The 16,623-nt window shown below is 42.1% G+C and overlaps 1 protein-coding gene across 1 annotated transcript in view; it reads right to left on the bottom strand.

Moving 5' to 3' along the window:
• Positions 1–755: 755 nt before the first annotated feature.
• Positions 756–16,623, bottom strand: part of LOC118104438 (metabotropic glutamate receptor 4) — a 157,896-nt gene continuing 142,028 nt past the window's right edge. Inside the window, exons 8-11 of the mRNA XM_035151307.2 lie at positions 15,036–15,172; positions 12,606–13,541; positions 4,569–4,815; positions 756–2,593 (exon numbers count right to left, since the gene is read on the bottom strand). Coding sequence (XP_035007198.1) covers positions 2,544–2,593; positions 4,569–4,815; positions 12,606–13,541; positions 15,036–15,172 — 1,370 coding nt within the window. The 3' untranslated portion in view covers positions 756–2,543. The remainder of the gene's footprint in view (positions 2,594–4,568; positions 4,816–12,605; positions 13,542–15,035; positions 15,173–16,623) is intronic.

Below are 16,623 nucleotides of genomic sequence, written 5' to 3'. Positions count from 1 at the left end.
TTAGAATTCTAAATATTTTCTTCAAATAATTCCCGGGAGAGAAATGAGCTGTGAGACTATTTTAATAAGACGATTTAAAAGCTTTTCTCTGCATCATTTCACTTAAGTTGTAACATCATTTTGTTGAAACAACAAAAAGTATGTATGTCATGAAAAACCTCGCAGTCTCAGGCCGAACACCGGAGACACCTCATTCTGTCTCGGGCCGTGTGAAGATGATATATACTCTGCTCTGCATGTTGCAGTAATCTGGTGCTTGTGCGTGCATTTAACACCCTCTCTATACAATACCTGTTATTTCCGAGCCTTTTGTTGTAGCGGGCTCGCTGTATCAGGGAGGCGTGGAGAAGATGATAGATCGTGAGAGCTTGCAGAGGGGCCTCGGTTTCAAGTAGCTGCTATACCCATTCATTTTAAATAATTTCATGTTTGCCTTCCACAATCCTCTGTCCTCTCTCTGCTATTGTCAGAGCAATCGTGGCAACATATTATTTAGAGGACGGCCGCCACTGCCTTTTTCTTCTGTAAGGCCGTTAAACTATAGATATTTCTTTAATCTATGTTATTTTCTAGCAACAGGAATAAAACTCTCACAGAGAAACGCTGCCAATCATTTCTCTGAGGATAATGTAAGTTTGCCAAAGTATCATTGTGTTTTTTCCATTCAGGCAGCGGACTGTAGAATACATGAATAGTAATAACAGGTTTGAAGATATTCGTCCTCCGCTCGATTCTCCGAAATCAGACAATCGCTGAAGTTTTAAAACATTTTTAATAGAAATAAAATTTTTGTATCAAAAAAAAAACTAAACATGCTTCAGACACTTCATTAGTTTTCATGAGGTTTTACAAATACATAGTCAGATAGCCAGGCACTGTATCTTTTTGTACATTTTCCCCAGTTTTAGGATATGTCAGGACATAAAGCAGACATCATCAATCAATATTTAATAACATACATTAACTCGCCATTTAATTTGGTCAGCACTCACGTTTTATTCTGCAACACAAATGGTGTCGAAAGTAATACAGAGGGAGGCATGAAAAGCAGCATTGACTTCACAACACAAATGACCCCCACGATATTTCCCCCCAAGACATTAGAGGGCTTTTATACTGCACAAAGCCAACTATTAATCTTTTCAGCGAGCTCAGGGTGATGGATAGAGATATTGTATACTTTTGCAATTAGATTTTCATTTGTTGAAAAGCCTTACAACTCCCTAACACCTCCTCCCTATCAGGAAAGTGCCTGGAGAGGACATGTATAGTAATGAATTTCCTCAGTGGCCGGTCCATTATGGATATCACCTTCGGGGCATATTGCACCGTCCTCTCAGGGGCCCACTTCATCTTAATTCCCCTCCTAATACCCTTACACTACGTGTGGTGGAGAGAGTAGCTGGTGGCAGTGATGGGAGGGTCATCCAGGACGTCTGCTCCCGGCTAAAACACTGTTTATTTTAACCAGGAGCCGCTTGTGTCAATGCACATACAGGTATGCTGAGTGGCAGTCTCGGGCTCGCTGGTAATACAAATCATGGCCTCACTTAAGCACAGAGAAACAATCACTCACTAGACCGTCACCATTTTGAGAACAGTTTTTAAACGCACGATAGGCTCAGGCCCAAACAATTGTTAACAACGCTGCAACAGAGTTTTTAAAAACGCATTCCAAAGATATTTTATTTTTTCATTTTCTTTGTTTGTTTTTTTATCCGGTAGTTTTTCCTCTTTTTTTTTCTTTTAAACAACACAACACAGGATGTTGAAACTGGCATGCTCAAAATTAGCAGAGATCGTCTTATACGTGGAGCCATTCTTGGTAAGTCAGTGGGAACCTGGAAGAAGAAATCAAAACACGTGGTCGGGTACAGCAGATTTGCTGCACTGTTGAGATGATCCCCTTCTCCAGTCCTTTGACTCGTGGGACCAGAATACATTTAGAGATAAAAAAAAACATAAGAACAAAACACAAACCGCTCCTGGTAAATCCAAGCACCACGTTTTCATGCCTTTCCGGTGATGATTAATCCCTTATGACGCCTTGAGAGATTTAAGATTAATTGTAGTTTGCAAAACTGGCAGACAACACCGAGAACACCTGAACATATTCTTCGTTTCAGTTCGGGTTCAGTCGGCGCCGCTCAGGACCGCGGGAGACGTCTCGGAACGAGGTCATCGCTGTAATGTAAACACTCGAAAGGAAACGCTCCATCCTTCAGTCTCCAGATCTCTGCCATGCAAGTATTTTTCATTTTCATGTTTATTCTTCTGAGGCAGACAAAAGATGGAATCTAGGAAATGTAGTGTTATCAGTTCAGGTCCTGTGATTTGTCCGTCCCTGCACGTCTTTGTGGACTCTCCTCACCATGTCGTTTCTTAGGGCAACGCTTCTCTGGTCTCCACCCGTCCAATGACACATCCTCTCATTTATTTTTTTTTCATTTCCCCCCCGGCTGTGTTAAGTTCCCCTGCGTGTTCCCTCCTCCGTCCGTCAGGGTGGAAATCCTGAATTACGATAAGAACCTCTGTCCCTTCCATTAGATTCCGTGGTTGCTGTAGCTGATGTAGGTTTGCTTTGTTGGGAATGCTGAAAGAGAAAAGAAAAAAGGGAGTGAAAATTATGATATGTGGCCATTTTTGCTTAAGATGAGAAGCTGAAGATTTGTGTCCAGTCGCTGAACAGCTCTCGTGCCGCGGCGCTGCATTAAAGCCAATAATTCGTTAGGATCCCTTTGATCTCCGGCCACATTTGAGCCTAAAACACATCCTAGCACAAGGGGGAGGTTCAGCGAGACCCCCCCCCCCCTCGCCTCCCTTTCCTTTAGCTATCAGGCCTCGACTCGCCGCTTGTCTCCCCCGACCGTGTTAGCCGATTCGCTGAGGTGGAGCAGATAAATCCTGACATATCGCCACCAGAATCTCGGCAGTTGTGGGAGCCGGCCCGGACAGGAATTTTTCAATTTCATCAAGCCATATATCCGCGCTGCCAATGACAGTGACAAATGGTGCTTATTCAAATAGCCGTGCCCCTGTAAACGCTAACCCCATCAGGATAAATTGCTGCCGGCTATCAATTCTGTGTCTTTGCCTTCTCGCCACTTACTGTAACAAAAGGCCTTATTAACCCTCCACACAAAAACTTAGAGCGAGATAGGAATTAGTGCCGCGCTGTGTGGCTGCGCTGCCGGTCCTCACAGCACGGTGGCATTGTCACTATTGATGTCTGCTTTTTGTGTTAACAGTACATACGATGTCAGCTCTTTTATTCTCCGGTGAAAGGAAAACATTCCCTCTCTCCTGTTGGTATGAGAAGTAAATACAGTTTCAAAAATGTGCAACAAAAGGTTTGAGTCCTCATTAGTAAAGTCCAGACAGAGGGAATGTATCTGTGCTGACAGACGGGACCCCCGCCTGAGGTGAAGCAGAGGAACAACGCTTTGAACGTTACATGACTAATTTCTGCTGACTCACATGCTGAAGTCATTATTTACTTCACTGGTGTAAATCCAGAGTGTGTCACTGGTTCAGCGCAGCCAGGCTCTGTTGTTGGTAAACACTGAGACACAGAGGAGAACCAGACGCCCCGCTTATTTACAACGTGTTTGAAATTAAACGATTAGTCATCAATTTGATTCTAAATCGATCGATTTAACTAAAACATGACGTAACTAAAACCAAGTGAAATGTTTCTCTGAGCCCAACGGGAGGTTTTCAAATTGATGGGTTTGTCCCAAATTTTCAAATAAGAAATGATATTCTTCCATTTCAAGCTACAGCCAGTGAATGTTTGGCTTCATTAAAAGAAACAGATTGAGTTGTTAAGTCAATAATGAGCAACTTCACAGTTTGAAGTTAGATTGAAATGTCAATGATGATTCATACGACATTAAAATTGAAGTTGCTCATCTGGCTTCAAAATGAGTTTCTTCCTTTATTTTTCATAAAACATTTGATTTTAGTTTAGCTTTTTGCTCTCAAATTAAATTAAAGCAAAATTTTTAATACCACATAGATTATAATGTAATACAGGTTGCATCATCATACTGATAGGTAGGTTTAAATTTAATAAACCCCATTGGGAAGATAAGGCAAAATATTACTCATCAATTATTCAGTAATTTAACAATCATTAAACGCAAACTCGATAAGCAGCGGAAATTAGATAATTCAACCATTTAAAACACTAGTGATTAATGGAAGTTCTACATTTTATATTAGGTCAAAGGTCAGGGGAACATTTAAGTCACTATTCGCCAAAAACAGCGCAATTTTATTACGAGCTTTACACTTAACTAGTCTGCCTATAATTGAAATAACTGCAGATACACAGACAAATTCAATATATCCCTGTTTCAATATGTGAAAGTTTTACTGATGTAGAATAGATGCATTGTTGAGACACAGAACGCCCTCCTGCTCCTCCTCCTCCTCCTCCTCCTCCTCCTCCTCCTCCTCCAACAACAGTGGCACATTTACTGGATTCAGTCGAGTGTTAAATAACACACTACACAGCTGTTTATAAGTAACACTGGGCTCCTCCTCATCAGTATTCATGCTCTTACTTTGTGTTTCCAGGCTTTCACACAGCTCGGTCTTTGCTTCTCCGTTGGGTCTGAGTCCAGCCTTGGGGTTAAATTTGTTGGACATGGTGGCGGCAGTAACCACGGCCTTGAGGCTGCGCGTGCGCTTGGGCACATTCTGCTCGGGGTGGAAGAGAACCACGTAGACTTTGGGCATGTAGAGCAGCCCCAGGGACACCGAGGCGCTCAGGCTCACCGAGATGGTCAGCGTGGTTGTTTGGATGTACATCTGCGAAAAAGGGAAAACACCAAACAGTGCACAACACAATCAGTTTAGCCTTTTTAACACTGGATGTTACACATTTCTCTGTATGGGTATAGCCGCCACGATGACATCTGCTATGTGTCATTCTAATTAGAGCGTCCAATGACCCGTTTGTTGGCCAAGCTGTTGTTGAAGTAGTTTCTACTGCGTCCAATAAAGGCTTCAGAACTATGCCGTGCAAGTGACGTGATTAAACTTGTTTTAAATCAGCATCTCATCTGCTTTTTACGGCTCCTGTGCCGGACCAGCCGCGGCCACCTTGTTTGTTTAATTTTCTGCCATGCCAGTTTTAATATTTGCTATTTGATAACGCCGGCGGATTGGATCCTATTTCTGACTCATAACAAGCGGGCCCATAAAAAAGAAACAAGCTCATGAAAATTTTACACACGGTCAAACTCTCTGATTTGCTTGGGGTATCGTTCTCATCCGTTCCTTTTTAATTGTTTGCAAAGCTGCGTCAAATTAATGAGTCATCTTCGGGGAAGCATTAAAGTAGGAGGAAAGCCTGTGTAATTTCTATACATCACACTATATTGTGACTGCTTGACTGGCCAGCTGAGGGAAATGAACTTGTGTTTGCGAAGTTCCAATGTAATGATACTGCAGAGTGGAGTTCATCCAACCCCCTCCTGCGTCTCTCTGCAGCAGGAGTCCTAACCTTTTGGAGACTGGCACAGACACGTCGGTACAAACACAAATAAAAATGTAAACATAGGAAACAGGGATCAGATGTTTTTTGTGCCCAAATCACCTCAGAACAGACGATCAAGCTCTTTCAGAGAATCCGAGTTTTCACTTGTAACTGTTTTTAATTTGTCACATTCACGTCATATTGTTCGCATCACAACTACACATCAGGAATCTGTAAAAAAAACAACATCCACACAAATGACAGGCTGTTACATTTAAATCGAGTCCAATATGAACACTGACAAAGTCAATTTGCCTAATTTAAGGACCAACTTGTTTACACGTGGTTATGTTTGTTAACAAACCGTGTGTACAGACTGTGCACCGCAAAACAAGAAAGGCTCAATTAGGTGGATTTTCCGGTGTGAATACAAGAGGCTTACCATCTGTGTAAAAGTGGGAATCACAGGAATTCTTCCTGTTCATTCGTTTCTGCCGACATCGCGTGAAAACCGACAAACAGCTGGCTCGGCATTGTGCTTGAAACTTACAGATGAGACAGAAAGCCTCCACTTCCTGTTACATGTTTTCATTTATGAATTCATTGTCAGTATCAGGATAAAACATATTTACTCCAATGTGAGCGGGAGCTGACACTTCATATGAGGAGAGGTTGTTATCACTGGGTTTTACAATGTAGGGAAATGTATTGTTGTTATTCTCAGTCCATAGATTATTGAGCCATATGTTAGAAGTAAAGAAAAGTTTCAGTGGAGTTTCTGTGGTTAAAAAAAGGAAAAACATTTGTGTTGTTCTCAAACTGCCTCAAGCAGAAGCTGTTTTTATTACTTTAAATAACATAATTGAGTTGTGCCTTAATTTGTCTGTCTTCTAAAGGCAGCTTATTAAATAGTTGAGTAAACATATAGCTTATTACTTATTAAATTAAAAAAGAAAAGAGCTACGTGTCTTTTTTTTCCATTATTGACTGAAATTAAAAGTACCTTTAAAGATGGATCATATCTCTCTGGTTTGACTGGGTGAGTCTGTATCAATTGACCCCCACTATAGGTCCCTGCTGGTTTTTCATCAAAGCTGAGTAACATTTTGCTGATGTGCAGATGTGACCTCTGCTTGAATATCCAGTTTGTTTGTATGACGTGTTGCTCTCCCTCCGGACTGGATGCATCTCATCTCAGTGCGGCCTGGTGCCAGGCTGCTGGCCTCAGAGAAGAGTGGAAGAATTGAGGCAGTATGATGGAGGGACAGCTGTGGTGGTCCTCTCCCAGCTGTGGGGAGCGTTAACCAGTGAACTGCTCTGGGCTCATTTCACTGCCGCCTCAGGGACCGACTGTTGAACCCAAGCTGTTACCACAAGAATGAAAAAAACAATCTGTGTTGCCTTTCCTCCAAGAATAGCTTCCTTCTTTGACAAGCTGTTACCGGTTACTTATAGATTCTGTAAGTATAAGTCATAATGTGAGATGACAGAGCTGAAACAAGTATTAAGATTTGTAGTATATATATAAGTGTTATATCAATATCGTAAAAGTCTCAACTATATTTTCCATTCCAATTATGAAATTCTACACTATTTCATCATCATCATCAAAACGTTTTCTCAATTTATTTGTCTATAAAACAAATGAAATGAAACCGTAATTACCAATCATCACAATTTTCAAAGGTGACAAACTCACATGTCTCAAATGAGCAGTTTTCTAAAACCAACGTCTAATTTCCCAGAATTTTTAAAGAAAATTGCAAGTTATCATATCAGTGAATTAAAATTCAAGTCAGAAAATGATTTGAGGATTTTCTTGAAATAATATTTGCCAATTGATTGATTAAATTGATTTTGTAAATATTGTATGATGACAAAAAAATAAATTATCGATGCAATTAAATACATGTCACTGTTTCACATTAAGGTCAAGTAAATGAAAACTTGATTTCATTCTTAATTAAATTAAATTATTTTAAATTATTTTATCAGAGAGAATGCTTAACAGACTTAAATTTAAAAGATATAACACAACTAGTGCTTCACTATTAGTGGCTCTTTAAGGTCAATGTGAATATTGACATTTGTTTTTTATTATTTAAATAAAACCATCTCCCACTGCACTGCCTCTGAGAGTCGCACTGTGTTTACTCACAAGCCGAGTCCTGTTCACTGTGTCAGACCTGCTCCCATGTTCAATCCATTCATTTGTTTCCTCCTGATTGCAGTGCACCTGGTCGGGCACCGGGCGCAGCACATGAAAGAGAGTTCCTGTGTTTCCCACACGCCTGACAGGCCTTCAGCGGAACGTGCCTGGGGCAAGAGGTAACACAGAAGAAGTACAGCCGCATAACATGGGAGGAAAACCACGGGGACCTATGAGTCCATACCGTATCTGACACGAGGAGTTAAAAAAGACCGCACATCACTGGCTTTAGAGAGAGCTCAGCTAAGTGAGAGCGTCTGTAATAACTGATCACATAAGATTAATCTGGGGGTTAATAAATGTAAACAGATAAACTGATTCTATTTTCTACCGGGGACTCGGGAGAGCTTCTGCTCCAGGATGCAAACTATCAAATTCATTCAAACTGCATAATTCCCTATTCTACACGGATTTACTGGGTTATTTCTCAGCATGCAGCACAAATGTTGCACAGAGAGACTTGCTGCATGAGAATTCTCTATAATTGCACACTAATTAAGTTTATAAACAAATAGGAGACCTGGGGGGACGCAATAATATACCTTCATGGGAGAGTGTCATTTATTAAGATCACAATCCTTTGGCCTTGATTAGGTTCACTGCCTGTTCAGCCATTACTGGAGCACCTGGGGGTCAATAGCCGGGACCCAGAGGGGCCGCTGTGCTTTTCGGCCTAATGAACGCAGCGACCGCTCTCTGAAGATGTGGCTCGGCTCTCTCTGTAGCATCGGTCTTCATTATGTATCATTGAGCCGGTGGGACATTAGTGTGAGTAATGCTGTTAATCTGTGGACTGAGGAGAGACAGAGAAGGAAATGGAAAAGGGCCGGGACGAACACCGAGGACGCTCCTGTCCAACATCTGGTCTCGCTGAACTCCCCCTCAACTCCCACTCTTTGTCCGACCGGTGCACCGACAGCAGTTTCGGCTGACACTGCCAAAAGTGTGATGGAAACATCGCAGCGAAATAAACAACACCGCTCAATCCGTCAGTCCATTCATGCACTGCGATGGCAGCGCCTCTTTGTGTGGGCTGATTGAATTTGAATTGAGCCTATTGTTCTGAAGCCCATTTCTATGCAGGCTATTGTGCGACGCTCCTCCTCTGGCCTCTGTCTCCGAGACAACCCCCTGATTTAGACTGTTTCTCCAGGTAAGCAGGTGTCACGTCTATTCCTGACGGCAGCGCACAGTTCAGCGATCGTGCTCCGTAGATAGAGCAGATGTCCCTGTTTGAATGATGGAAGGAGCCTCCTGCGCCGTTCGTTACGTTTATCCCTCCGCCAGATGACAAATAAATGGCTGTGCTTGTAATGCTGAGGCAGAGGCCTGTTGTAAACTGGTGATGAGAGCATAGGCGACGAGATAAGGTAAATCAAGACCCCAGAGGAAGTGGAGCATTTAATTGCTCTGAAATACATGTCAGCGTGGGTTGTGAGGCTTTGTGGGGCCTGTCATTTACAGTACGATGATTACGAGATGCGTTTGCTTTGACATGTTAATTCTTTTAATAGGTACATTGTTTACGTGACCGCTCAGGAAAATCAGTCACAGGTTTTATTTTCTTCCGTATGAACTGTTCAAGCCAAGAACTCCTAATAAAAGAACATGGGTTGTTAGTACCTGGTCTTCAGAACATACATATGTTTACAGGACACGTGTTTTTTTTATTTGGGGATGGGGTAATTTGTCATTTCAATTATTAGAGGTTATGTTTTCACCCCTGTCCGTGTGTTTGTCGATTTGTTTGTTAGTTGCTTTGTTTGTTTGTGTATCAGGATTATGCAAAACCTACGAACAGCTTTCACCGAACGTGGTGAAAGGATGGGAAATGGGCCAAGAAAGAAGTCATTCTATTTCGCTGTGAATCTGAAGCAAGCAGAAAATGCCAGGTCGGCATCGGCGAGCATGCAAATCTATACCAATATGATACCACATGTTTAAAGTATAATCCAGATAAAACTGCAGTTTTTCTTTTCACAGAAATCACGTTTTCATCACAACTATTGCTCTGTACTGCCACTAGCAAGTACTGTGTTTAGATAAGTGGAAAATAAGTGATTCCAGGTAGTGTAGCGTCAGCAGAGCTAGCTCAAATGATTGATTCATGCAGGAAAGTCAGTTTCAAGGGGTGACACTAGTGTTGACAATTACAACACTAGCAATCTCATTAAGAGAAAAACTTACACAGCTTGGTCAAACCCCACGAAAAGACTGTCTCCACCAACTTGATTGATTTATTTTTAGTCTCCGACAGTGTGGAAAGAGCATAAACAAAACACACACTGTATGACTGGTCGGTAACAAGAGGAGTTGGCAACAGACAACACCACAATTGTCCAACTGTCATGTTTTCTTGCACCACAACAAACATGGACAGCGTCCAGCAGCTTGCACTGTTTCTGTGCAGTGCAATGTGTGCTGAGAGGAGAGAAACAGGAAGGATCTGTCTGTCTGACGAAATGCTAAACAAACTTTTCTAGTCTGACTCAAAGCACTTTACACTAGAAGGCGCACTCACCCATTCACACACATTCATACGGTGCTTCTTCATTTCAATGTTTGTTCTATTACAAGTCATTCACCTGAGTGGTTAGTGAATAACCTGCACTTCCTTCTGTGCCACAGACTCTATCCATCCATCCATCTATATATACATCTGTACATACATACATCCATATATATATATATATATATCAATCTGTCCATCTATACATACATACATGCATAAACAGAATATATATGTTGGCTGACATCTGAAGATGTGGCCTTCGACAATAGGAAACTGTAATTGTTGTGTTTTAAATATACATAATAAGTTAATTGCACCATTGCACCACTTCCCCCTGTTGCTCTTGATGGATCACAGTCATAAACTCTACCATCACCACAGAGCTTTGTCATTTGAGGACTTGTTGAAAGGACTGATGCTGTATTTTATTTCTGGGAAGCCAGTCTGTTAAAAGCATTCCACTATGACAAAGAAACGTGCACGGCCTTACTTCCCCTCAACCGTATTAGAGTGTCAAGCTTTTTTTCTGATTCGACACTCAAAGGCCCTTTTAATTTTATATTAAATGTGATTTTTCTCTCTTAAATGCATAAAAGGGGAAAAAGTGGAACATTTCCCTGAAGCTAAATTTCCATGTTTGAGTTTCATTTGATGTTTTACCTTAACGCTTATGGCTCAGGGCAATGGTAGAAGTTCTCTAAACGATAAAAATAGGCCTATCTCCCAGCCATTGTGTGTACAGTTTTCGACAGAATATAAAAATTAATGAGTGACTCATAACATTTGGAGCAAGGAAACTGAGGGTCTTTGATTAGTTTTGTGAGTTTGTAAATCATCATCATTTAAATTCATCCGAGGTACAGAAGAAGAAGACGAAACAAAAAGTAGGACTTCACTTACCCTTTAAAGATTTTTTCTTTTCCCCACTTGTGTTTTACTATTCAGAGCCATGCCAGCTAATGGATTACCTCATCCTCCAAAAAAGCTGCTCAATATCTCTGTGATTGTTTAATTCTCTTTCATCTTCAGAGAGGAGATGGGATGATTAAACAAAGAGCTCGCCGGTATCCATGGCTGCTGTTGACATGCGACTTAGGATGTGCAACACTCACATTAAAAAATAATGTGGGCTTTGTACTTGGGCAGCTTTTGCTTTACTGTGTATTATAATCAAGAATGTAAAGCCATGGTAGTTTTATTGGTGCACAGGCAATTTTTATTGTCTACATCAGTGGATTTATGGGGCACGAGGAGACCAACACTCAGATTCACACAAGTTGAGGCTCCGTGGTGTTAACACAACATGCAACATATGAGAAGACGTCATTAAAGTGCGAGTCACACACTTTTACTAATCATTATTAATGAAATGCAATTGGCTGCAGCAATGTCGGTGTTTTCTGCAACGCTGTCGACTGTATAATTCGATTTTAGGATGCTGAGCATGATGCAATGCACACTCTCCATCTGTGTTTCCGCACAGGTAACCATCGCAGCCAGTTTTCTGGGCCAGGATTCTGATGCATTGTTTCGTGTAAAGGAGGTAAGGATTAATTTGTTGCATCTGTCAGACCCATGCTGGCACCGCTGATAGTGTCCATGCCAGAATGAGGCTTTTCCCTCTTGGCTTCCCTTGTAGCCACTGAGCCCCTTTCGTTTCACGGCCAAATACCTCTTTCAACTGGATATACACATTTCTACTGTGTCATTGTTGTACCCTTTTGGCTTCGACTCATCTGGATGTGCGTTCCAAGCCCCCTCGGATCCCTCTTGACCTGTAGCCTCCCAGTGCTCCCACTGGATGTGATCCAGGTCCACGGTTCACGAGGTCAGGAACATTGATTTGACATGGGAATATGAGTGTGCGCTTGTGTTTATGTAAACAGCTCATGGGTTTCTAATGCACTGTGGCATACAGCCATCACATATAAGTGAGTCACAGGTTTGTGTGCTGCCCACAGAGTTATTAGAGAATGAACTCAGAAAACTGTGTCCACACTTGGAGAGTGTTAGTGTTTTCAAAGTGTGAGACTTCCGCATGACATCCCCCTTTTTAGCTGCTGTTTTTAGCAGCTGAGTTCCATTCACTTCATTTCTGAAATTGCAGTTGTCCTAAAAAAGCATAGTTGAATATTTTGATAGGAAAATAAGCATTTGTTCTCTGTCATGCGTGTGTGATGGAGGCAAAAGTATTAAGATTGCTGAACTGTACCGTTAGTAATGGAAAACTTTTTGAGTAGTAACGGCACAATTTAAACATTAAAAGTCAAAGTACTTACTATACACAATAGTCCCAAGTATAAGTACCTTGAAATGACTATGATTTCAAAGTAATAGTTTCAATCAGTTTTATCAATAGTAGGAGAAGAGATATAAAGCAGAAGTGGTTGTAATCTTACCTTTTCCGTGGACTGTGAAGTGCCAAAGAAGATTGGGATGAATGCCAGCCAAATAATGCAGGTGGTGTACATGGTAAAACCGATGGGTTTTGCCTCATTGAAGGTCTCGGGCACCCCTCTGGTTTTAATGGCATACACTGTACAGGTGACCATGAGCAGCATGCTGTAGCCCAGCAGGCAGATGAGAGACAGGTCAGAGATGTCACACTTGAGCACACCACGAGCCAGCACGGGGTTAGACGTCCTCTGGTCCTCATAGTCAATAATGGCCTTGGAGGGATCAACGCCAAACCAGATGCACACCCCGAGCAGCTGCACTGACGCCAGGGTGAATGTGATGGCTAGCTGGGAGGCTGGAGAAATTAACTTGGGCGCACTCACGGACATGCTACCCTGCTCAAAGATGCGGTAAATACGATTGGTTTTGGTGAGTAGGGCAGCGTAGCTGATGCTCATCCCCAGACCCAAGAAGATCCTCCGCAGGGAGCAGATTCCTACATCAGGGGTTGAAATCATCAGGAATGTTGTGGCATAGCAGAGAAAGATGCCAGTTAGCAGCACGTAGCTCAGCTCTCGGCCCGATGCTTTCACGATGGGGGTGTCGTTGTGGCGGATGAATGTGACCACCACAAACAAAGTGGCCATGATGCCAACTACAGCAATAAGCACGGGGATGACCGCCCACGGAGAGCTCCACTCCAGCTTAACAATGGGGATCGCAGCACAACCCGTGTGGTTTTCGTTTGGCCGCAAATCAAAGCGGCACATCTTACAGGTGTAGGTGTCCGCCTGATACTGATAACCATCACAGCGCTCGCAGTGCCAACAGCAAGGGATACCCTTCACGATTTTCTTGCGCTCACCAGCCTGACAGGGATGGCTGCAGATTGAGGAAGGGATCTGACGGACACCACCCGGCCACTGCATCGAACGAACCTGCGACGGCGGAGAGACACAAAGATATGAAGGGACGTTAAGACAGATGAGAAGAGATTTGTGCTAAGCTGCCTGTATCCTTTAAAATGGCGGTGACAGGTAGTGATGCTTTACTGATCCCAGATGATCCGCAGCCCCGGAGGTCAAGGAAAGTCTAGACAGTTTGGTACTTATTCTTTGGTTTTTGAGCTTGCGCTAAAATATGATTTCATACTACTTGGTTATGAGCTGCAGCAGGGGGGCTGTATCATTTCCCCCCCTTTGAGTCTGTAGCAGGAACTACCACTGTGGTGGATTTGAGGCCTTGGGCATGTGTTTAAAGGATTTGTCTGCCTGCCTGCATCTCTGTCTATGTGTGGACATATTTTGTTACCGCAAAAACATCACAACATGCAATATACAGTCACTAAACTTTAAAGTTGTGAAGTTTAAATCGAAGGGTCGAGGTCGAGGAAGGGAGTCGTCTGACCCTTAATTACCGAAAGCTACAGGGTCAGAATGCCAGTGTGATATTAGGCGCTGTGGAGATAGTCTCTATTTTTATATAGATTCAGCAAAATTTCCCAGTGAGAGGTCAAATTATCTGAAGGGCAACACACAGGAGGAAAAGGGGGACACATTGTTTGCTCTACGGGAAACTGACAGTGTTTCATTCTTCTTGTTTCAGTTGTTTGTTTTCAAAAATCAATACTCAAGAGAAATGAATGATGAATTCGATTTCAGCCGACTCCTCTCTTTGGTGGACCCCTCCCCACCCCCTTTTACAGGCACACTTGTAAAGATAAATTAAATTCCTCATTTAAAACGGTGCCGCTCTCTTTAATGTTATCAATTTTTTATTCAATTGTGACTGCTCATCCAAAGCCGTTAAATGTGTCTCTAAATATGTATTTAATTAAGAACTCAAAGAACGCTAATTAAATATAGCCGGCTTTAGAGTCAGAGCTGGCACGTTACACAGTAGGTGCCCAACCACAGACCTCGCCTTATTCTCTGCATAGCGCATGTTGTCAGAGGGGTACGGCAGACAAAGCTCCTCTCAAGCTGCTTCATGTGTTCAATTGTGCTCTCCTTCGCCCGCCCAAGGCCTCCTCTTCATTTTGTCAAAACATAATTTGTTTGGTGCCTTTATGTAATTTGCAGTTATAATACCGTTACTCCATCACATCTCCTGCCCACAGTATTGTTTTTTGGGAGTCACTGATGCCGTCTGGAGAGATGATATTTAATATGTCTGTCCTTAAGCTTTCATAGCTTTCTTTTCATCACCGCCTGCTCTGTTAATCATTCAAGCGCCCTCTGGATATTTACACCTTTGAAGATGGCACTAAGCGCTATCAAATGGTTTGGGATGAGGAAGTGAGCAAACACGCAGCTGCGGAGAAGTCAAGTTTTTACAGAGGGATTTTTTTCGCTGCGGACGCCAACGTTAACACAACACTTACAAGCAGAATGGAGAATATCTGCGATGAATAGAAAAAGAGAAATGCTTACGTTAAAGTGGAGCTGGTCTGTCCAGTGGCCGATGATTTTGTATTCAGCCGTTCGGTTTTGGATCTGGTACTGGTAGATCTCGTAGCGTCCAGGGGCGTCTCCGTTTTCGTTGAAGAGCACAGGGTTGCCAGCTATGCCTAAACGAGAGATAAATCATCATCATCATCATCATCATCATCATTTACTGCACATGCTATTGTCTGTGTTGTGAGCATGAATCCGTGAAGGCAAACAAATGCGATGCCATTATTATTGCAGTTATTACAGCGATCATTCCAGCACATTATAAACCAATCTGATGTTTCTGGATCTAATTCAATAAGAACATATTTTCAATTACTGTGGATGTTTCCCTATGAAATCTGAATGGTAAGACTCATGGTCACACCGGATGATTTTTGAACATAAGGTTAAACATTCAATGCCAACATTGAAAAACCAGCGCAGGACTTTCTGTGCCTGTTGTGTTTCAAGATAAAATATATATATACGTAGTGTGGAAAGTAACATGGTGAATAGGAATGTGGCGTGTGTCTGACTTTCATGCTGTAACACATCAATCTTTTTCTCTCCAACCATGACCATGATCCTTCTAGACCTCAAATTTATAGAAACCGACATTTATAACTTCAAACACTAATCAGAAGTTATTAGGACCTGAACGAAGGGACGTAAAATAATCATTCATTAATCGTAATCGAGGTAAAAGTAAGAAATAATTGTGATATTAATTTAAAGTCATATCGCCGAGCCCTAATATTTAACATGTAAACCAAGCAGATATGTAGTTGTATAGCTGCCATAAAACAGTCTTACTACAGTCGGCTAATAATACTTCTCTCCCTGGTCTCTTCTCTCTCCTCAACTCACTCAAGGGCTAATGGCCGCCCACCCTGTGTCCTGTGTCATTGTAGGAACTGTTGGGTGTCTCTTTATACTACTGTCAGGTCATGACTTCACTATGCCAGGTACTTGAGACTATGTATGTTGTGGGGCTATGCAAACTACAAGGGCACCATAAACCTCCTCATAGGATAATAACCCATCTCGCCATGTTAGAGAAAGCGAAAAAGAAATGACTGGATCTGCCCATTCATGCAAATCTGCTCAAAATGAATATAATGGGTTCTTCCTTGAGTCAGGCCTCAAGCCTTCACAAAATCGGTTCGGTAGTTTTTAAATAAAGAGTGTGTCCGTGACAAGTAAACCTCCACTACTGGATATACGGCAAGTGGATCATACATTGTACAATCCCTGGTTCACTAGATAGATCTGGGATTAAGAATGGAGACTCCCATCTTTATACGTAGCTAACAAGCTGTAGATGCACGACAAAAACAGGCAGAAGAAAGAAAGTGACTAAAGTGGCCAAAGTGAAAGTGACACTAGTGGGACAGATATGTCGCCCACTAGTCATCAGATTGGGCTAAAGGAAACCAAATAATATACTTCCTGACATAAATCTGCATGAATGCGATGTCAGGCTCGGTGAATGATGTAAAACAAAATCAAATCAGATTATCAGGCTATATTTTAACTTCACGGTGTAGTTTATTGTGGTATTCTGCTAAACTCAAGAATACTATTG

This window comes from Hippoglossus stenolepis, chromosome 3, assembly GCF_022539355.2.
Source record: "Hippoglossus stenolepis isolate QCI-W04-F060 chromosome 3, HSTE1.2, whole genome shotgun sequence".
NCBI classification, from domain to species: Eukaryota; Metazoa; Chordata; class Actinopteri; order Pleuronectiformes; family Pleuronectidae; genus Hippoglossus; species Hippoglossus stenolepis.
The sequence above is the reverse complement of the archived record's forward strand: the minus strand, read 5'-3'. Positions and strand labels throughout refer to the sequence as shown.